This window comes from Alexandromys fortis, unplaced genomic scaffold (genome assembly GCF_014885135.2).
Source record: "Alexandromys fortis isolate MF-2015 unplaced genomic scaffold, M_Fortis_MF-2015_v1.1 scaffold_304, whole genome shotgun sequence".
Classification (NCBI taxonomy): domain Eukaryota; kingdom Metazoa; phylum Chordata; class Mammalia; order Rodentia; family Cricetidae; genus Alexandromys; species Alexandromys fortis.
In genome coordinates, this window is record NW_026068173.1 from 412,134 (window position 1) to 433,906 (window position 21,773).

At 44.5% G+C, this 21,773-nt stretch overlaps 1 protein-coding gene across 4 annotated transcripts; it reads left to right on the forward strand.

Annotated features, from left to right (window-relative positions):
• Positions 1-182: 182 nt before the first annotated feature.
• On the forward strand, positions 183-8,180 carry Cenpa (centromere protein A). 4 transcript variants are annotated; one of them, XM_050128562.1, is made up of 6 exons: positions 188-444; positions 541-604; positions 4,458-4,564; positions 4,953-5,030; positions 5,288-5,444; positions 6,539-8,180. In XM_050128562.1, the coding sequence occupies exons 1-5, from the start codon at positions 346-348 to the stop codon at positions 5,420-5,422; spliced, it is 483 nt and encodes a 160-aa protein (XP_049984519.1). In that variant the 5' UTR covers positions 188-345; the 3' UTR covers positions 5,423-5,444; positions 6,539-8,180. The 4 variants fall into 4 exon arrangements, 3 of the variants coding, with proteins under 3 accessions (XP_049984518.1, XP_049984519.1, XP_049984517.1); XM_050128560.1 differs by having other exon boundaries at positions 192-604; positions 6,539-8,179; XR_007589554.1 differs by lacking the exon at positions 6,539-8,180 and having other exon boundaries at positions 183-604; positions 4,715-5,030; positions 5,288-5,358.
• The last annotated feature ends 13,593 nt before the right edge of the window (positions 8,181-21,773 follow it).

A 21,773-nucleotide genomic window follows, 5' to 3' on the forward strand; every position in this document is an offset into this window, starting at 1 on the left:
TGCCCAGAGGGCACCAGAGCCAAAGAGCAACAAGCGAAGAGAGAAAGCCCCGCCTTCCTTCGCTTTTCCAGGTTCCCATTGGCTGACTCTGCGGCCAGCCCTTCATTATCACTGGTCCTTCCGGCTGTCGCTCCACGGTGGCGTTCCAGAGTCAGCCACTGAGAGTCACGGAGTTGGTATTTTAAAATGCGATGGGCGGAGCGGGTGAATTTTGAACTGATGGCGGCGGAGTTCAGTTGTCGGTGATGCGCACGGTGCACGGTCGTCTCGCTCTTTCGTCCGGCTTCGGCAGCAGGACTCGGAAGGCTTAGCGGAGGCGGCGGAGCTTGGACCCTCCTGCCAGCCATGGACCCACGTCGTAAGGCGAAGGTCCCGAGGAGACGGCCCCCCAGCCCGGTGCCCGGACCCTCGCGGCCAGACCCGAGCCCGCGCCGCCCGTCGAGAACCCCGACGAGACGGCCCTCCAGCCCGAGCCCGCGCCGCCCGTCGAGAACCCCGACGAGACGGCCCTCCAGCCCGAGCCCGCGCCGCCCGTCGAGGACCCCGACGAGACGGCCCTCCAGCCCGGTCCCCGGACCCTCGCGATCGAGCAGCATCCGTCAAGGTAAGCGTGTCTGCCTGAACCTCCGAGACCGGTCCCGTGCTCGCCCTGCGGAAGCTACGGACCGGCGCTGCCTCTGGTTACCGCTTGTCGCTAACCACGTTAACTAGTTTGCTTCTTGGCGGTTTTCCAGTCAATGAGAACAGCTAGGCGCAGACAGGACAGGTAGCTTGAGCAAAGACACTGCTCATTCTGACGGACACGGATCTCTGTGGGGTTTTTTAAAGTATTTATTTTAATTTTTATGTATGTGTGTATGTGTCTGAGTATGTGCTCCATGTATGAGGGTGCTGGCGACAGCCAGAAGAAGACTCGGAATCCCCGAAATCACAGGCAGCTATGAGTTACCCTGTAAGGGTGCTGGGAACATCGGATCCTCTGGAACAGGAGTTACAGACAGTTGTGAACTGTCATGTGGGTGCTAGAAATTGAACCAGTGATCTTACCGGCTGAGCCATTTCTCCAGCCCCTCTATCTCTACTCTTAACCCATTCCAGTTCTTGTCTTACATGGCAACTGGAATGTTATTTTTCCTTTGTTTGTTTGGTTTTTCGAGACAGGGTTTCTCTGTAGCTTTGAAGCCTGTCCTGGAACTCCTGGAACTCGCTCTGTAGGCCAGGCCTCGGAACTCACAGAGATCCACCTGTCTCTGCCTCCCTAGTGCTGGGATTAAAGGTATGCACCACCACCGCCTGGTTGGAATGTTATTTTTCAAATAAAAAAAAAAAGCAGTTTGGCAAAGAAGGGGCTGAAGAGATGGTTCAGAGGTTAAGAGCACTGGCTGATATTCCAGAGAACTTCAGCAAAGCTCCCAGAACCCACATAGTGGCTCACAACCATCTTTAACTCCATTTCCAGGGTATCCCATGCCTTCTGGTGTCTGCAGGCCCTGCACACACAGACATACGTGTTGGCAAAGACCCATATACGTAGAATAAAATTTTTGGTGTGGCATTGCCTTCCATGTACTAAACCCTGAGGTTTAGCCCTGTCTCTGCCGCCCTGGTGTTGGAATTGGACCTATGGGCCTGGCTAGAAGGACTAACCCCTGCTCGAAATTCTTCTTTGGCTCGTGGAACCCCGTCTTCAGTGCTTTTGGTTCCCGCACTTTTCCATTGCGCCTCTGACCAGTTCCTTTTATAACCAGTTGTACTTGCATCATGAATCTTACAGCTCTCTTACTCCTCTTGACTGTCTCAAAATCTTTCTTTTTTGAGAGAGAATAAGGTCTTACTATGTAGCCCTTGCTGTGGTCTGTTATTGTTAGCTTCAGCTGTCAGCATGACATAAACCTGTCACCCAGGAAGAGGGGACTTCTTTCTATCAGACTGGCCTATGGCCACGTCTGTGAAGCATGTTCTTAATTGGTGTGGGAGAACCCAGTCCACTGTGGGTGGTGCCGCCCACCCCTGGGCAATGAGCTTGGGCTAGGAAAGCAGGTCAGTATGTAGCGCTTCTCCATGGTTCCTGCCTCCAGATTCCTGCCTGGAATCCTGCCCTGGCCTCTCTGGAGGATGGACATGTGAGCCAAGTAACCCCTCCCTCCCCACGATGTTGGTTGTGGTGTTTATCACAGCAACACAAACCAGAGCAGAACAGGATCTTCTCTCTTTGTCTTCATGATCCTAACCTCACCCACAGTTAAGTCTCCTCTGCCTGTCACCTAGCAACAGGCCATTTGCTTGTCTCCCTTCCTTCCATGGTCCTTGCAGTGTTCTCACTGCTTGGGATAGTATTCTTTATTGGCTGGACCTTAAATAACTGTTTCTTTGAAGCTAATTTTATCCTTAAATGCTGTCCTTTTCAGTGTTTCTATTTTGCAGTACCAGGATAGAACCAGAGGCTTTGTATGTGCAAGGTGGGTGCTCTGAGCTGCACCTCCAGCCAGTACCTGTCTGTGTGTGTGTGTGTGTGTGTGTGTGTGTGTGTGTGTGCTTTGTCTTGTTAATTGTCTTAGCCAAGCTGTTCAACTAATCAGGCTTATTCATTTTTATCAGTCATTGTTTATAATTATTGAGCAGGTATACTATTTACTTATTTAATTTCTCATTTTCACTAATTATATTTAATTTGTCTTGTTTATCTTAATAGCTAACACTTCAGTTGAATTTAACTCAGTTATCTATTTTTTCAAGATTTATTTTTATTTTGGGGGCCTAGAGAGAAGGCTAAGCAGTTGAGAGCACTGACTCTTCCAGGGTTTGATTCCCGATGCGTACGTAGCGGCTAACAATCACCTGTAACACAGAGCAGGGGATCTGACTCCTGACGTCTGCAGGCACCAGGCATGTACATGAGACACAGACATGTACACAGGCAAAACACCCACCAAGATTTTTGTGGTTTTTATTTGTTTTAATTAGAATTTTATAACTGAAGAAACACCATGACCACAGCAACTCATATACAGGGAAACATTTCACTGGGGCTGACTTACAGTTCAGAGATAGTCTGTCGTCATCTGGGTGGGGAGCATCAGGCAGCCGTGCTGCTGGAGAAGGTGCTGAGAGTTCTACATCTGGATCCAAAGGCAGCAGGAAATGACCGTGACACACGTGCACCTCCTAGTAGGGCCACTCCCTATATGCCTGTGGGGGGCATTTTTATTCAACCACAACATTGTGTGTGTTTGTGTTTACCTCCACAGAGGTCAGATGCAGGTGCCAGGGCATTGGATTCACTGGAATTGGAGTTAGATGGTTGTGAGCCACCATATGGGTACTGGGCACCAAACCTAGGTCCTCTGCAAGAACAACAAATACTCTCAGCCAATGAGCCATGTCTCCAACCCCACTTTTTAGTTCTAATTTTGTGTATGCACCTTAGTACAGGTGCCCAAGGACACCAGTCATTAGTTCCCCTAGACCTAAAGTTGTAGGCAGTGTGAGCCACGTGACCTGACATGAGCGCTAGGAACCAAACTTGGTTCTTCTATAAGAATGGTACACACTCTGGACCTTAACTCATCTGGTGGTCTTGTTTTCTACTAGATATATTTCATTTGCTTCTGGCGCTGTTTTTAGGGTATCTTTCAGGTTTTTAAAAAGTAGATGTTTATAGTAACCATTTTAAATAATATCAGTTAAGTTTCTTCTCCGGCATTAGAATTTAGAGGTATGGTCTTTCTTTGTCTGTCGCGAGGGATCGAACCCATGGCTTCGTGCATGCTAATCAAGGGGTCGAACCCATGGCTTCGTGCATGCTAATCAAGGGGTCGAACCCATGACTTCGTGCATGCTAATCAAGCACGCTACTACAGAGCTGCATCTCTAGAACAGATTTTTTTTGTGCATGTGTTTTTATTTTCTAGTGAGAATTCGAATTTTTACCAAAGGCTGTGACTTCACAGCCCACATTCCCAGCACTAGCCCTGAATTATGCCACTTCCAAAGTTCCAACACAACCTCTAATGAGCACTGGCCAACTATCACTACTTCCCTGGGCTCCAGAGTAATCAAGACAAGGGATTCATATTAGGTAGTATCTAATTCCTTCCAGCTGTTAAAAAAGGAAGAAAAATGCCTAAAAATTGAAATAATGAACTTTTCAGTCTAGGTGGGAATGGGAAAGATAGATGCGTGGAGTACTGCAGGGCCCGGCAGGAAGGAGCTGTTGGGAAGTGACTGGGGTTTCAGAGGGCTTCACGGGAGTTAATACCCAACCCAAAGGCTCAGACCGCGCTTGCCTAACAAGCCTGTCTTAAGCACCTGTCTGCCGTCGTTGCTGACTCCAACAGCTGGGAGTGAATTCCCTGCTCTGGGGTAGAGGCCTGTGGAAACATCTGTGGTCTCAGCTGCACTGCAATGGACCAGTTATTTCCGCTGTGCCTTCCTTACGACCTACCTCTTCTGCTCAGGCGCTTCCAGTCTACGCCGCAGGCGGAAATTTCTGTGGCTGAAGGAAATGCAGAAACTGCAGAAGAGCACAGACCTCCTGCTGAGGAGACAGCCTTTCGGCAGAGTCGTGAGTTCTGGGGACCTTCACTCTGCTCTGGGCCACCTCTCCTTTGAGTCTCTTGGGTTTGTGGCTGAAGGTCACCTCTAACCTTTGGGACGCCGCACATCCTCTGTATTTCTGAGGCTGTTTTCTCCTCATCCCCTCTGTCTGTGGTAGAGCCCTCTCCTCCAGTTTCCCTCCCTGCCCTGGAGATTGCCCTTTCTCCTCTCCACCCATAAACTCTGCCAGTTAAAGCTCTCAGAAGTCGGCACCTACTCTGAGCCAGGCCCTAAGATCAAGGGCAGCAGGTGATGGAGGAAATGAGGATGCGGAGAGATACTTGGAGAAAGACCCTCCACTCTTTGAACACTCACTCACTCTGCTCTCTGCTCACCCCCACCCCACCCCTCCATAGGTTAGAGAAATCTGTCAGAAATTCACTCGCGGTGTGGACTTCTATTGGCAGGCCCACGCCTTGTTGGCCCTTCAAGAGGTAAGGAGTAGGGATAGGTGAAGGCTGAGAGGGGAAGAGTATCCCAGAATGCCAAAGGACTGCATCTGAGGTACCCCCAGACTGTTCCTGACCTCCCGAAAAGAACAGCCAACATGTAATACGGGATGGTGTGGAGGGGATGTGATGGACGGCCACGGGGTTCGCCCCGCTCTTTACTTCAGTCCTTTGAATCGGGGTGTCTCCAAGAGAAAACAGTCCGGGCCCTACATCCATGGTGGTCTTCTCTTTGTGCCCAGGCAGCAGAAGCGTTTCTGGTTCACCTCTTCGAGGACGCCTATCTCCTCACCTTACACGCTCGCAGAGTCACCCTCTTCCCCAAGGACATACAGCTGGCCAGGAGGATCCGAGGCATCGAGGGAGGGCTCGGCTGAGCCGGCAGTGTGCTGTGTGTCTGTAAGTCTTTCCTGCTCAGACAGTGCTACTTGTTGCCTGGTGTGGAGACTGAAGGAGAGTGTCGTCCTTCCTGAGGCTCTTGCCGTCTTACCTGTTTGTTCCCTATACAGGTCTGGCCTTGCCCAGCTGCTTGGGGTGCATGTGTTATGGTTCATGTCTTTTTGTACAATGTTAAAATAAAAGCTGAGTGTAGTGGTTCATGCGTGTAGCCCCAGCACTTGGGAAGCCAAAGCAGGAGGATGAGCCTCTCAGGTGCCAGGCAGGATGCCAGCCAGCACTGCATAGTGAGAGCCTTCTTCACAAAGAAGGGAAGATGGGAGCTCTGCTCCATATATCTGGCAGTACATCTTCCCGTTTACACAGAATAGATTCCCTCATTTTTTTGTTTTTAATTTTTGTCTTTTTTTTGAGACAATGTCTCACTAGGTACGCCAGGCTGACCTCAAACGCAGATCCCCTTGCCTCTGCTCCACCCCCCCTTCAGATTCCTTAATTGAAATTACCTGGTGTGAGTGAGAACTAAGCATATAACAAAGAAGAGTTTATTAGAGACACGTGAACAGGCCTGGGGACGTCGGTGTGCAGAAAGAGCTTGAAGATGGCGTGGCCAGCTCTTAAGGGCTGCCTAATGCAGGGGGTTGACGTAGCTATGTTGTACACAGATGACGGAGCTCACACGTGGCGCCCAGGGCTTAGGTAGCTGCATCATACGTAGGTGATACAACCATGCTGCACGCAGGCCATGCAGGGCCTTTTAAGGTCTCCGGGGTGGCTAAGTATTTTGCCTGAGCGCTTGTTCACACATGAGTAGCCCTGGAACCCGAAAGTGCCCGCCACTGCTGTGTGGCTAGAATCATAACACTAATTTTAAAGGAAATTTTTCTTTTAAAAATTCCCTGTTAACCAGGCATGATGGTACACGCCTTTAATCCTGCACTCAGAAGGCAGAGGCAGGCGGGCAGATCTCTGAATCTGAGGCTGGCCTGATCTACAAAAATGAGTTACAGGACAGCCAGGACTGTTACACAGAGAAACTTTGTCTCGGGGTGGGGGCAGGGGGAGCCCTGTTAATAAATGTGATTCCTAAATTTCAGAGTCAACACCTGGGACCATCTGGAGCCACAGCTAGACCAGTGATGTCTGAGGAGCTGCCTGGACCCGGCGGGGGTTGAACAGCATGCACACGTTGCCCTTTAAACTTTCTAAGTAGAAGACCGTGTGGCGTTTCTCTGTGACAGAGACAAAAGGCCATCTGCACACGTCCATGGACATGAATGTTTGCAAACCAAAGGTCAGCTTTGGCGTGTGAACTGCTCGACCGTTTGACTGTTGAAGGGTTTCGGACACATGAGATCTGCCGTGTTAGGAGGGGATATTGTTATTTTAATCTTTCTGTGCTGTGTGCATCTTTTACCATTTGTGTATTTGTGCTTTTGCTTAAACTATAAGGGAGAAAAATCTGGGCACAAGGCTTGAATCTGTTGTATGGAAAACCCTGGCAGTCCCGCCATAGAAATGTCTGCCTTCCAGATTGATTTCACCAATAGTGCCTGTCAGCAAACATGCAGCTTTTCAAAACTTAATTAGAATTGAATACAAATCTCCTCTGCCTTCCCTTTAATGCTAGGGCTTGAATCCAGCGTTTTGCACATGCTAAGCTTGGACTGTACTGTTGAGCTATAGCCGCAGCCTGAAGTGTACAGTCTTTCTGTTTCCTACAGAGTCCCTCATAGAACTGGACATTTTAGTCCTAGCTGTAAATCATATAAAATGTGTCATATCACTTTGGGGTTTTAAAATGCGTTTTTGGTATTTTTACAGGTATTTCTTTTTAGCTTATTTGGGGGAGAAATAACAAAAAAAATTTCTTAATTAAAAAAATTAAAATGAAGCTACTGCTATAGGTGTTATAAGCTCTTTTAGTAAATATTAAGCTCATTTTTACACCATTTGAAACAGCCACAATGTAAACAAGATGTGAGTGGCGGAGCTTTGCTGCTGATGAGACAGACACACACAGGATTTAGATTTAGTAATCTAAGAGGTTTCCTATTGAGGACCTGCCTTGACAAAATTACTTCTACCAGGGTAAGAGCATAGGAATTGAAGAAATATAAGTAAAGAATATGAAGATGCATAAAAATAATAAGACAGAAAACACAGAAAGTATTGGGAGGGCATTCCACTGATCGAAATCCTAAAATTCACCCATGTTTATTTTTCCACAGCTTTTATACCCAACATAAAGGGGGGAGGGTAACATGATAAAAAGGATAACTCACAGTCAATGGCTGTATCACTCTGAGACATCAAATCTTTAGCCTTCTGTTGTCTAAGTGATGGAGGTGCCCTCCCTAGGTGACCTCATAGTTACAGAAGAAGGAGCAAAAGTACATTTGCATATCCTGACCACCTGTCAGGAGGGCACCAGAATTACTAGACGAGCTCTCCTGAGTTAGGACAAGCAACTAAGCTTGTCCATCTCCAAACTCTCTGACCTTCAGACAAGGTGGAAATGGACCCGCAGTCCCAGGAAAATGGGACCTGCTGCCCTTGGACTTGGACAAGAGCGAGCACTAAACAGTCTGTGCTGTTGATGAGGACTCGGCAGCTGACTGACCTCGAAGTTCGAGGTTTTGCCATTTAATAAACTTTACCCTTTGTAAACATCTGCCATTTGATCAGATATATGCAGCCATGCAAATAAAGCTTATTGGTGGGAGTTTGAGTTTTCAAGTTCCAGACGGGATGAGTGTTCTCAGCAGTGCGGTGTTTATGAGAGTATGCGTTTTACATCCTGGGAACAAGGTGAGCTCTTTAGCAAGCGAGCCATCCCTGGGGAGTGGGGCATGGGGGTGGGGCACGGGGGTAGCAGTAGGCCTTGAGGGCTATAGTCTGGCTTTGCCATCATGGGTTTCTCTAGTCCCTCTGCCTTCCCCTACCATGATGAATGTTATCCCATGAATCAAAAGCCAAAATAAGCCTTCCTCCCTGTTTGACTGGAAGAGAGACCCCAGCCATCTGACACCCCTATATCCAAGGAATCTGGGATGATTGGAAGCGTCACCCCAGCCCCTGGCATTCATCCTTAGGGTGCCAATGGAGCTGAAAGCGCCATCTCAAGCCCCCTGGCCGGAATTGCCTTAGTCCAGACTCCACCTCCTGAAGAGCCTACCAAGTGCTAACTCCTCCCCAGGAAGGGTCAGGACCACAGGCTCTTTAGGCTGCTGCCCAGAAAAGGAGCACCTGGTCTTTGGGTTTTGCGTGGTCCACCCCCCACCTCTCGCTATGCTCCCAGCCAACTGGGAGCACTGCATTTATTAAACGTGGGCAATTTTTATTCGGCCTAATCTGGTCTGATTGGAATTATTTGCATTGGCGTAGAGGCTCGTTTTAAGATTATTCCTAACACTGCCTTAACATGCTTCTGTCGGGTGTGGTCACAGTCAGACTGGCTAATAGAATCCCACTCCTCATACCTTAGCTTGTTTGATGGAGACAGGCTCCTGCTGTGTGAATTTACCACCACCACCACCACCCCTTCCCCCCTCCCCCCCCCCATCTGATCTTTGCCTTTCCCGACCAGGCGAGTTCATCATTCTTCCCTAACCTTTCCATTGACTTTATTTCTGCTTTCAAGTTTTTAATATCAAAGGTCTTTTAAATATTTATTTCTTTATTTATTGTTCCTCTTTTTTTCCCTTGATTTTATTGAGGTCTATTTTTTCCCAGTGCCCTCCTTTCCTCTCCCCTCCTCTCCTACCCTCTCCCATGGTCCCCATGCTCCCAATTTACTTAGGAGATCTTGTCTTTTTCTACTTCTCATGTACATTAGATCCATGTATGTCTTAGGGTCCTTTTTGTTGTCTGGGTTCTCTGGGATTATGAATTGTAGGCTGGTTTTTCTTTGCTTTATGTCTAAAAGCCACTTATGTGTGAGTACATATATTTGTCTTTCTGGGTCTGGGTTACCTCACTCAATATGTTTTCTAGATCCATCCATTTGTTCACAAATTTCAAGCTGTCGTTATTTTTTTCTGCTGTGTAGTACTCCATTGTGTAAATGTACCACGTTTTCCTTATCCATTCTTTGGTCGAGGGGCATTTAGGTTGTTTCCAGGTTCTGGCTATGACAAATAATGCTGCTATGAACATAGTTGAGCACATGTTCTTGTGGTACGATTGAGCATCCTTTGGGTAATACCCAAAAGTGGTATTGCTGGGTCTTGAGGTAGGTTATTTCTGAGAAATCGCCATACTGATATCCAAAGGGGCTGTACCAGTTTACACTCCCACCAGCGTTGCAGGAGTGTTCCCTTTATCCCACATCCTCTCCAGTATAAGTTGTATCAGTGTTTTTGATCTTGGCCAATCTTACAGGTGTAAAATGGAATCTCAGAGTTGTTTTGATTTGCATTTCTCTGATGGCTAAGGTTGTTGAGCATTTCCTTAAGTGTCCTTCAGCCAATTTAGATTCCTCTGCTGAGAGTTCTCTATACTCCATATTTTTTATTGGATTATTTGATCTTTTGATGACCAATTGCATGAGTTCTTTGTATACTTTGGAATCAGCCTCTGTCTGATGCGGGATTGCTGAAGATCTTTTCCCATTCTGTGGGTTGCCATTCTGTCTTGTTAACCATGTCCTTTGCTTTAAAGAAGCTTTTCAGTTTCAGGAGGTCCCATTTGTTAATTGTTTCTCTTGGTGTCTGTGCCACTGGGGCTATATTTAGGAAGTGGTCTCCTGTGCCAATGCGTTCAAGTGTACTTCTCACTTTATCTTCTATGAAGTTCAGTGTGGCTGGCTTTATGTTGAGGTCTTTGATCCATGTGGACTTGAGTTTTGTGCATGATGATAGATATGGATCTATTTTCATTCTTCTACATGTTGATATCCAGTTATACAGCATCATTTGTTGAATATGCCTTCTTTTCTCCATTTTATATTTTTTGCTTCTTTGTCAAAAATCAGGTGTTTGCAGGTGTGTGAATTGATATCTGGGTCTTTGATTTGGTTCCGTTTGTCCTCCTGTCTGTTCTTATGCCAATACCAGGCTGTTTTCAGTACTGTAGCTCTGTAGTAGAGTTTGAAGTCAGGGACTGTGATGCCTCCAGAAGTTCTTTTATTGTACAGGATTGTTTTGGCTATCCTGGTTTTTTGCTTTTCCATATGAAGTTGAGTACCATTCTTTCAAGGTCTGTGAAGTATTTTGCTGGGATTTTGATGGGCATTGCATTGAATCTGTAGATTGCTTTTGTTAAGGTTGCCATTTTTACTATGTTAATTCTACCTAACCAAGAGCATGGGAGATCTTTCCATTTTCTGGTGTCTTCTTCAATTTCTTTCTTCAAAGATTTAAAAGTTCTTGTCATAGAGGTCTTCCACTTATTTGGTTAGAGTTACTCTGAGATATGTTATTTGTAGCTATTGTGAAGGGTGATATTACTCTGATTTCTTTCTCAGTCCATTTATCATCTGTGTAAAGGAGGGCTACTGATTTTTTTTGAGTGAATCTTGTATCCTGCTACATTACTGAAAGTGTTTATAAGCTGTAGAAGTTCATTGATAGAATTTTGAGGGCCACTTACGTAAACTGTCATATCATCAGCAAACACTGAGAGTTTGACTTTTCCAATTTGTATCCCCTTGATCTCCCCCCCCCCCTTTTTTTTGTCTTATTGCTCTAGCTAGAACCTCAAGAACTATATTGAATAGATATGGAGAGAGTGGACAGCCTTGTCTTGTTCCTGATTTCAGTGGGATCGCTTTGAGTTTCTTTCTATTTAGTTTGATGTTGGCTGTTGGCTTGCTGTTTATTGCCTTTATTGTGCTTAGGTATGTTCCTTGTATCCTTGATTTCTCCAAGACCTTTATCATGAAGGGGTGCTGGATTTTGTCAAAAGCTTTTTCAGCATCTAATGAAATGATCATGTTTTTTGTTTGTTTGTTTGTTTCCAGTTTGTTTATATAGTGGATTACATTAACAGATTTTTGTAATGTTAAACCATCCCTGCATCTCTGGGTTGAAGCTGACTTGACCATGGTGGATGATTTTTCTGATGTATTTTTGGACTCGGTTTGCCAATATTTTACTGAGTATTTTTGCATCAATGTTCACGAGTGAGATTGTCAGTAATTCTCTTTCTTAGTAATGTCTTTTATTGTTTGAGTATCAGGGTAATTGTAACCTCATAAAAAGAGTTTGGCAATATTTCTTCTGTTTCTATTGTGTGGAAGAATTTGAGGAACAATTATATTCATTCTTCTTTGAAAAATCTTGTAGAATTCTGAACTGAAACCATTTAGCCCTGGGCTTTTTTTAGTTGGGAGATTTTTGATGACTGTTTCTATTTCTTTAGCAGTTATAAGGTCTATTTAATTTGCTTATTTGGTCTTGATTTTATTTTGGTAAGTGATATTTATCCAGAAAATTGTCCATTTCTTTTAAGTTTTCCAATTTTGTATAGTACAGTTTTAAAATATGACCTAATGATTCTCTGGATTTCCTCTGTATCTGTTGTTATATCCCCCTTTTCATTTCTGATTTTGTTAATTTGGATATTCTCTCTCTGCCTTTTGGTTAGTTTGGATAAAGGTTTGTCTATTTTGTTGATTTTCTCGAAGAACCAACCCTTTTTCTCATTGTCTTGTTTTATTTGTTTCTATTTGTTGATTTTAGCTCTCAATTTGATTGTTTCTTGCTGTCTAGTCCTCCTTGGTGAGTTTGCTTCTTTTTGTTCTTGAGTTAACTCACTAGTGTGGGATTTTTCCAGCTTATTTATGTAGGCATTTAGTGCTATGAATTTTCCTCTTAACACTACTATTATTGTGTCCCATAAATTTGAGTATGTTGTATGGTCATTTTCATTGAATTTTAGGAAGTCTTTGATTTCTTCCTTTATTTCTTTATTCACCCAGTGATGATTCAAGTGAGTGTTGTTTAATTTCCATGTGTTTGTGGGCTTTTTAAAATTAGTGTTGCTGTTGAATTCTAATTTTAAGCCATGGTTATCCGATAAGATACATGGGATTATTCCAATTCTTTTGTATCTCTGGAGGTTTGCTTTGTTACCTAGTGCATAGTCAATTTTTGAGACAGTTCCATGAGGTGCTGAGAAGGTATATTCTTTTTTTTTTTTTTTTTTTTTTTTTTTTTTTTTTTTTTTTTTTTTTTTTTTTTTTTTTTTTTTTTTTTTTGGTTTTTTGAGACAAGGTTTCTCTGTAGCTTTGGTGCCTGTCCTGGAACTAGCTCTTGTAGATCAGGCTGGCCTCGAACTCCCAGAGATCCGCATGCCTCTGCCTCCCGAGTGCTGGGATTAAAGGAGTGCGCCACCACCACCCAGCTGAGAAGGTATATTCTTTTCTGTTTGGATGGAATGTTCTATAGATGTCTGTATCTATAGATATGTTCTATAGATATGAATCCATTTGATTCACAACATCTGTTATTTCCCTTATTTCTCTGTTAAGTTTCTGTCTGACAGACCTGTCCAGTGGTGAGAGTGGGGTGTTGAATTCTCCCACTATTAGTGTGTGTGGTTTGATGTGTGATTTAAGCTTTAGAAGTGTTTCTTTTACTTATGATGGTGCTCTTGTATTTGAGGCATAGATGTTCAGTATTAAGATTTCCTCTTGATGGATTTTTCCTGTAATGAATATGAAATAACCTTCTACATTTCTTTTGACTAATTTTAGTTTGAAGTCTATTTATGATGGTGGAGAGATCGGACGCTTAAAAGAAATCCCACAGTAGCTCAGAACTTAGAGATAGATAGTTATTTAGGGGGAAAACTTATAAATCAGAATTCTCTGCTTGAACGGTGGATGGAGATGGGATCCAAACAATCCGAATGAGCAAACAGGAACCAAGGGGGAGGAGAGAAGGGCTGGACACACTTCAGCATCCGGGTAAATAGTATATGAGGCCACGCCCCAGTAGACAGGTAATAAACCTTCCTGCAGCATATTTTGTTAACTGTTAGGATTACTACACCAGCTTGTTTCTTAGGTCCATTTGATTGGAAAATTTTTTCCCAACCCTTTACTCTGAGGTGATGTCTGTCTTTGAGGTTGAGGTGTATTTCTTGTGTACAGCAAAAGAACGGATTCTGTTTCCATATCCAATCTGTTCACCTGTGTCTTTTTATAGGTGAGTTGAGTCCATTTATATTAAGGGATATTAATGAACAGTGATTTCTAGTTCCTGTTATTTTAGTTTTCATTGTTGGTGATGTTATTGTGTGTATTTTTACCTTCTTTGAGATTTGCTGCTGTGAGATCATCTATTGTCTGCGTTTTTGTAGATGTAGCTAAGTTCTTTGGGTTGGGGTTTCCAGTGTAGGGCTGGATTTGTGGCTAAGTTATTGGTTAAATCTGGTTCTGTCATGAAATATCTTGTTTTGTCCAACTATGGTGATTGAAAGTTTTGCTGGGTATAGTAATCTGGGTTGGCATCTGTGGCCTCTTAATGTCTGCATAACAATTCACCAGGATCTTCTGGCTTTCATTGTTTCCATTCAGAAGTCAGGTGTAATTCTGATAGGTCTGCTTTTACATGTTACTTGGTCTTTTTCCTTTGTCGTTCTTAATATTCTTTCTTTATTATGTATGTTTAGTATTTTGATTATTATGTGGTAAGGGGACGTTTTTATTTATTAATTTATTAATCATTTATTTGGTGTTCTGGAAGCTTCTTGTATCTGCATATGCATATATTTCTTTAGGTTGGGACAGTTTTCTTCTATGTTTTTTGTTGAATATATTTTCTGTGTTTTTGAGTTGGACTTCTCCTTCGTCTATCCCTATTATTCTTAGGTTTGACCTTTTCATGGTGTCCCATATTTCCTGGATATTTTAGGTTAAGCTTTTGTTAGATTTAATGTTTTCTTTGACTGATGAGTTTATTTCCTCTATTGAATCTTCAGCGATTGAGATACTCTCTTCTATCTCTTATATTCTGCTGTTCATGCTTGCATTTGTGGTTCCTGATCTTTTTCTCATGATTTCTGTTTCTATAATTCCTTTGGCTTGTGTTTTCTTTATTGTCTCTATTTCAGCTTTCAGGTATTGAATCATTTCTTTCATCTGTTTGATTGCTTTTTCTTGGTTTCCTTTAAGGGATTTGTTGATTTCCAATTTTTATCTGTCTTTTCCTCCATTTCTTTGAGGGAACTTTGCATTTTCTCTTTAAGGACCTCAAACATTCTCCTAAAGTTATATAAAATGCCAGTCAGCATTCATTGACTCAGTAAGACAGCCACTATAGTTATTTAAATCAAAGGTATTGATGGAGGCAAATAATAACATCAGGAAGGCAGAAGGCGACAAAGGGAAGGTCAGGAAGCTGCTGGTGTCCCAAGCCCACCCTCACTGTGGCCACGTAGGACTCGTGGCCCCCACTACCTTCGCACCGACCTGTGTGCTGCTCCTGAGCCACCGCCTCACACTGAGCACCACACGTGGCAGTGACTGCCAAGAGCCCCGTTAAAATTGGGAAGGAAGATGTCTACTTGTTCCTCCTCCCTCCCAGGCCCCACTGGCATCTCCCATTGGCAGAACCTAACCAGAAGCAGCCACAAGGGAGTCTGGGAATGTACCTGACCAGATTCTAGTCTCTTTTATTAGAACTTCAAAGAGTAAGAACGAGGACTAAAGCCAATGTCTTTTTAAGTTCATCATAATTTTCTGTTACTGGTTTTGTTTTGCTGTGTAGTAATTGTTTGTTCTAAAGTACTTTCCTTGTTGTTCTAGTCTCTCTAAGGGTCTCCTTTAGTAACTAGCAATATTTGCTTGAGGCTGGAGACAAAAGCTAACTGAGAGTTCTGAGCATGTATGTGGCTGGGAATAGCTGTTGGTGAATATTTTAGAGACGTCCTCTCAGAATAAATACCTTTTCTGAGGAGAGCTAAGGCCTAGGCGGTGCCGAGCAGAGAACTGATACCCTTATTCATTATCTATGCACAAACCTTCAGCACGTCCCCACTTTTAGTCTCCTTGCATCCAGGGGCCCTTTACCAAATTGACTCAATACTAAGGAACCCTGGGGAGAGGCAGCTAAGTGAGGAACGCAGGGAAACTTGCAGAGCGTTGTTTGCCAGTTGCCTTGCAGCCAGCCCTGCCCAGCTCTCATTTCTGCAGTTGCGGAAGGATTTGATGCCCTGAGTTTGGGGCTGCTGAAGGCTGCTGAGTGGATGTGCTGGCTCAGGGTTGCCCTGCCCTCGGTCTTAGGAGCTGCAGAAATCAGTGTCTGCTTGTCCATCTGAGCTTCCGCTTTTGAAAGTGTTGCTGCTTTTGCCTCCATGTGATGATTCTCTTAACTCTGCAAGAATCGTGTTTTGGCGATTTTCTTTCTTTCTTCCTTCCTTCCTTCCTTCCTTCCTTCCTTCCTTTCCTCCTCCTCCTTCTCCTCCTCCTCTTCTTCTTCTTCTTCTTTTGGTTTTTCAAGACAGAGTTTCTCTGTAGTTTTGGAGCCTGCCCTAGAACTAGCACTTATAGATTAGGTTGGCCTTGAACTCACAGAGATCTGCCTATCTCTGCCTTCCAAGTGCTGGAATTAAAGGCATGCACCACCACCACCCGGCTGCAATTTTCTTTCTTGACATGATAAAGCTGACTCCACAGCTTTCTGGGATCTGTTTGCGCTGTTGAGATGTCACTCCAACCATTACTCTTTGAAGCTAATACTATTTCCTTGATTTATCTTTTCTTCAAAGATTTTTCCTTGTTCTGCAGTGTCATGATGTTGTGTCTAGATGCAGGCTTCGTTTTCTTAGTTTGCTTAGGCTTCTTGAATATGGACTGATGTCTTTTCATCAGTTCTCACCCATTATCTCTTCAGATACTGCCTCTCCCCAGTCTCTCTCTCACAAATCCCCAGTTACCTGCCTTTCCCCCCCCCCCCGACCCCCACGTCCTCTGCCAAGGCTTTCGGATTACTTCTTCTGCCCTACTTCCTAGTTCATTAAGGTTTTTTTCTTCAGCTGTTCCTAATCTACCTTTATACTTTCCCATTTTCTTTTTGTTCTGTTTGTTCTATTTTGAGACAGGGTCTCGCTATATAGCCCTGGCTGTCCTGGAACTCACAGAGATCTTCCTGTCTCTGCCCCCCATGTGGGGATTACAGGTGTGCACCAACAGTTCTGTCCTTTGTCCCTTTTCTTAATTTTAATTATTGTTTTGTTTTAGTTTATTAGTTCTATAATTATTATTTTGTTCTTTTGTTGTTGTTACTGTTTTGCTTTGTTTTTGAGACAGGGTCTCACATAGCCCAGGCTGGACTCAAGCCTGCTGTGTGGCCAATTGTACCTTGAACTCATTCTCCTGCCTCTGTTTCCCAGAGCTGGGATTGTAGGTGTGCACCGCCGTGCCTGACATCACCATGTTCAACTTCCTTTTAATTTTTTTATGTTACTTTTAAAGATTCTTGTTCTCTGCTTAAAAACCCCTTTCTCTCCTTTCATGTGAGCATAGTGGCTTCCAGCCGTGTCCAATGGTTCTGATGTTTTGCCTCCCTATGGATCTGTTTCTGTATATGGTTTGGGTTGGTTCTCATGCGTCTCCAGTGCCTGTCACTTATAAATGAGGAAAGAATATGAGGTCTCAGATGCCACCTTCTAGAGAGAGTCCTTTCTCTCCCACCAGCCACCTTGAGGCACTGAAAATCCAGAGCACCTCAGTGGCTTTCACCCACTCACCTCACAAGAGCAGCCAGCTTTTCCCAGGTGTCCTGTGCCAGCCTCCACCGCCCTGCTGAATTTATTTGAATGGCATTGTTTCCCAGAATTGAAAAATTCCAACAAAATGTGTGTGGGGGGAGGGTGGGGGTGGACTTTGATAGAGTAGGTGTGTGCACGTGGCCCTGGAAGCTAGAGGTTGATGCCAAGTGTCCTTCCTCGATTGCTACCCACCTTTGGTGCACGTAAGTACGTGCATGCATGTGTGTGTGCAGACGTGCACACACAAAAGCCAAAGGAGAATGCCAGGTCTCCTCATCTATCATGCTCCACCTTATTCCCTTGAGACAGGACCTCTTACTGAAACTGGAGCTGGCGGCCCCTCAGCCCTAGCAAGGCTGTAAGACGGCAAACCCCAGCAATCCTCCTGTCTCTAGCCTCCCCTGCCATAGCCCCAGAGCTGCAGGTGCACAAGACTCAAGACTATGCCCAGCTTTTCACTTGAGCGTCAGGGGCCTGAACTCGGGTCCTCACGTTGGCACAGCAGGCACTTTAACAGTTGAGCGCTCTCCCCAGCCCCTCATTATTTTAATCGAAATATTTGCATGCCTTTGAAAAAAACACAAGTCACAATTTCATGCCTCTGAAACACCATTATAATAGTATTCAGACTGAGAATCAGACACTTCCAGCTCCCCCAGAAGCCTGCTCTGGGCCCCACTCCAGAAGATGCTTGCTTTGCCAGGGGTAGTAGTCCTGACTCACAAATCGACGCAGGCTGCTGTTAGAAGAGATGGGAGAGGATGGATTCTGAGTCTCCTGCATCTGTGAGAACTGTATTTTTCACAGGCAGCTGTGTTAATTCTCATGACTGTGTAGACAACCCTCCACATGGGTTCTGCTTCCTTGGTTTCAAACAATCTCGCGAAAGAAGATTTGGGGAGGACTGGCATCTGTGCTGAACACACACAGATTCTTTTTCTTGTGACTTATTCTCCCAAACAAGCCCCAATGGCCTTTTACGTTGTATTGTGCGTTAGAGTGGCATCCAGATGAGGTTGTGTATGGAAGGTGTATGTGGGTTACTTGCAAATATTCTGGTTTAAACAAACAAACAAAAAATAGTTCTTTCACATGTAGATCAGGCTAGCCTCCTGCCTCAGCTTCCCAAGCAGGCATTCACCAGCACAACAAGCCAAACTACTATGCCATTTTATATAAGGAACTTGTGCATCCATCCACATGAGATGTTGAAACCAATTCCCTGTAGGCACTAAGAAACAAATACAAAATATTCCGTTGCATAGATATACCCAAAATGGTATTGGACGCTTGGGTAGATTCATGTTTAAAGCTGTTAGAAACATTGGACATTCATTATGCTTAAAAATTTATGAGGTGAAATTATTTGTAAATGTTTTATAAATATTGTAAAGAAACCAATTTCAATATTCAGAAATATATTTTGAATTTCCACATAATTCTATGAATACATATTTCATACTTTTTTCAGAGATGAGCCATGGCTAAAATTAGACCTTCAGGTCCACCATCCGTGAACAGTTCTGGAATTAGTTGTCTCCGACCTCATATTCTAGATAAATATTGCATTTTTTGGGTGGGGCTTTTTTCGTTTTGTTTGTTTTGTTATTGTTTTTTGAGACAGGGTCTCACTGTCTGTCCTGGAGCTCACTATGTAGACCAGGCTGACCTCAAACTTACAGAGCTCCATCTGCCTCTACCTCCCAAGTGCTGGAATTAAAGGCTTGCACCACTATGCCCAACTTAAACATTGCAGTTCTTTTATACAGACTTTTTAAATGTTTAGTGCACATATGCATTCATTTGTGGAATATCTGCCTCAGCTCTCCATCCCAGAGGACATTCCAGGAATCTGCTTGGGTGAGAGTAGCAATGTCTTTCCAGCGAAAGAGAGAGGGTCTTTCCAGCGAATGCCCTTTAGTCCGTCACGCAAACTCACGATGGCAGACCCTACATCATTTGCAGGAGACAGATCTGCAGCCCAGTGGCCTGGGGCACGGGAAAGCTGCCGCACTTTAAAGAGCAGCAGAGTGTTTCTCTCCCCTCCCCCACCCATACTGGGCCAATATTTCTGTCTCACTTGATGCCCAAGGGAAGAAGTTGACTCCTAATTGCTTTAGGATCGATTTAAGTTATTTCTGTAACTGTTGTTATTGCAGACCTTTAAATCCATGTCCCTGAGATCTGATTCATGACATGATCTTGACTACCCTGGCGTCTACCAGCATCCCTCCTGACTCCAGTCTACTTGGCTTAACTCACCCCATCCAGTGGGCTCCCAGACACCCTGTTCCCAAGTACCTATCTTCCCAGCCCTGGCCAGCACCTTTCAAACACCGTTGACCTTCAGCTCCTTAAAAATTGATCGCGTTTTCCAAAGCAAACAATCATTCCCATTTGTCCCCGTGTACCTCGGACTCCGTGGCTGGGCTTAGCTCTGAGCGTCTGCGGCTCTGGGCTTTTGCGTGGGCTGTGAGAACAGAGCTTCAGGTGTGCACAGCTGTGGGATTATCCAGGGCAGAGGTCCTGGGAGGCAAGATCGTTTCCTGGGGAAGAAAAGCCAGAGGGTACCCAAGTCTCCACCTTTGGGTGGCGTGAGAGGCAGAGAGGCTCCGAGTGGTGAAAGGACAGGCCGAGGCACTTTCTGGGGTAACACTAAATCAAGACACTGTGTCTCGAGGTGTTTTTTTGCTGTGAGCAAGTCCTTTGAGGCGGCACCTCCGCTGTCTTTGTTCCCTATACCTTACATTTAGCCCAGATCCATCACAGACTTTCAGGGTCCAAAGGTATCTTTGAAGTCATTTAACCCAACCCTGTAGCAAATGTAAATGTCTTCTGTTAACCTAAGCTCTGTTCCCATGCCTTAATGTTGGGAGACTCAGTATTTGCCCCTGGGATCAAGTTTTTAGAAAGCTGTCTAGACATTTAGTATGTATAATGTAAATGCCCTAAGCTCATTAACCAGACACGCTGAGATCCCAGAGAACTATTAAATTTCTCCCTTTAACTAAAGAGAGAAAACATGTCCTAAATTGTTTATCACAGCTAAGATTAAGGGGTGGTTGACTTACCACTATTTCACTATTTTCTTATATCGGTTTTTCAAGACAGGGTTTCTGGGTAGCTTTGGAGTCTGTCTTGGAACTAGCTCTTGTAGACCAGGCTGGCCTTGAACTCACAGAGATCCTCCCTCTGCCTCTTGCATGCTGGGATTAAAGGCGTGTGCCACCACCGCCTGGTCACTATTCTTTTTAAAGTAGGTTGTGAGCTGCGGATGTAGCTCAGTTGTTAGAGTCCTTGCCTGGTGTGCACAAGTTCAACCCCAGCACCACACAAAGCAGGTTGGTGACACACATCTACGGTCACAGAGCTCAAAAGTGAAGACAGGAGGGTCAAGGTCATCCTAGGCTAAGAAATGAGCCTGGGGCCAGCCTGGAACACCTGAGATCTTTATCTAGAAAGAATCCAGGCTGAACAGACGCCTCAGGTCTTAAGAGCACTGGCTGCTCTTGTAGAGGACCCAGGTCAGTTACCAGCACCCAAATGGCAGCTCACAGCTACTAACTCCAGTTTCAAAAGATCTGGTTCCTCTTCTGGCCTCTGCAGGCACCAAGCACACAGGAGGTGCACAGATGTACATTCTATTCAGGCAAAACATCCATGCACATAAAACAAAGCAAATAAAACTTTTAAAACACTGTAGGTTTCATAGGGAAAATGTATTGACAGGAATATGTCAAAGTCTGGTCCCTAAGTTTATGAGAGATGATTTGGAGAATGGTAATCTATGTACAAAAGCTCTATAAGCCCAGGAGAGATGTATGTAGTGGTATATTGTTTGTGTTTTAATAAATAAAGCTTGCCTGAAGGTCAGAGGGCAAAGCAGACACACTAGTCAGCCACACAGGCCAAGGAGTGGTGGCGCACACCTTTAATCGCAGGATTTGGGAGACAGGACTGAGGCAGACGGATTTCTGTGAGTTCAAGGGCTCCCTGGACTACACAAGACTGAATCTGTCTAAAAGAGAAACAGAGCTCACACAAAGGTGATCCCAGTACTTGGGGTCCTACACCCTTTAATCCCAGCACTAGGGAGGTGGAGACAGGAGTGATATGGCTGGGTGGAGAGAGGAATATAAAGGGGAAGAGACAGGAACTCGGTGGAGTTCTGAGGACTCATGGAGTCAGGATCTTTCCCTTTCAGTCTGAAGATTTGGTAGAGGTAAAAGGTCTCTCTAGTAGTTGGCTGCTTCGCTTTCTGATCTTCAGGTTGAACCCCAATATCTGTCCCTGGGTTTTTATTATTCATGCTATAGATGTGTATGGCTTAACTGGAAATAAGGGAAGATGGATTTCCATTTTAAAAGACATGGGCAGTTGATGGAAACTATTCAAATATTGTGGTAATTCATGATTCCTTGTTACATGCTATTTGGGAAAGAAACCTGGAGATTTTACCCAACTCTGGGTGGGATGGGGAGATGTTCTCTCTGGTGAAGGCTCTGGGTCATTAATGGCCTGTGCTTTTCTCTCTCTTTTTTTCCTTCATTTTTTTCCCAGGTATGTGTGTATGTATGTTTTCATGTACCGCCATCAGACGCCATGTACCCTGGA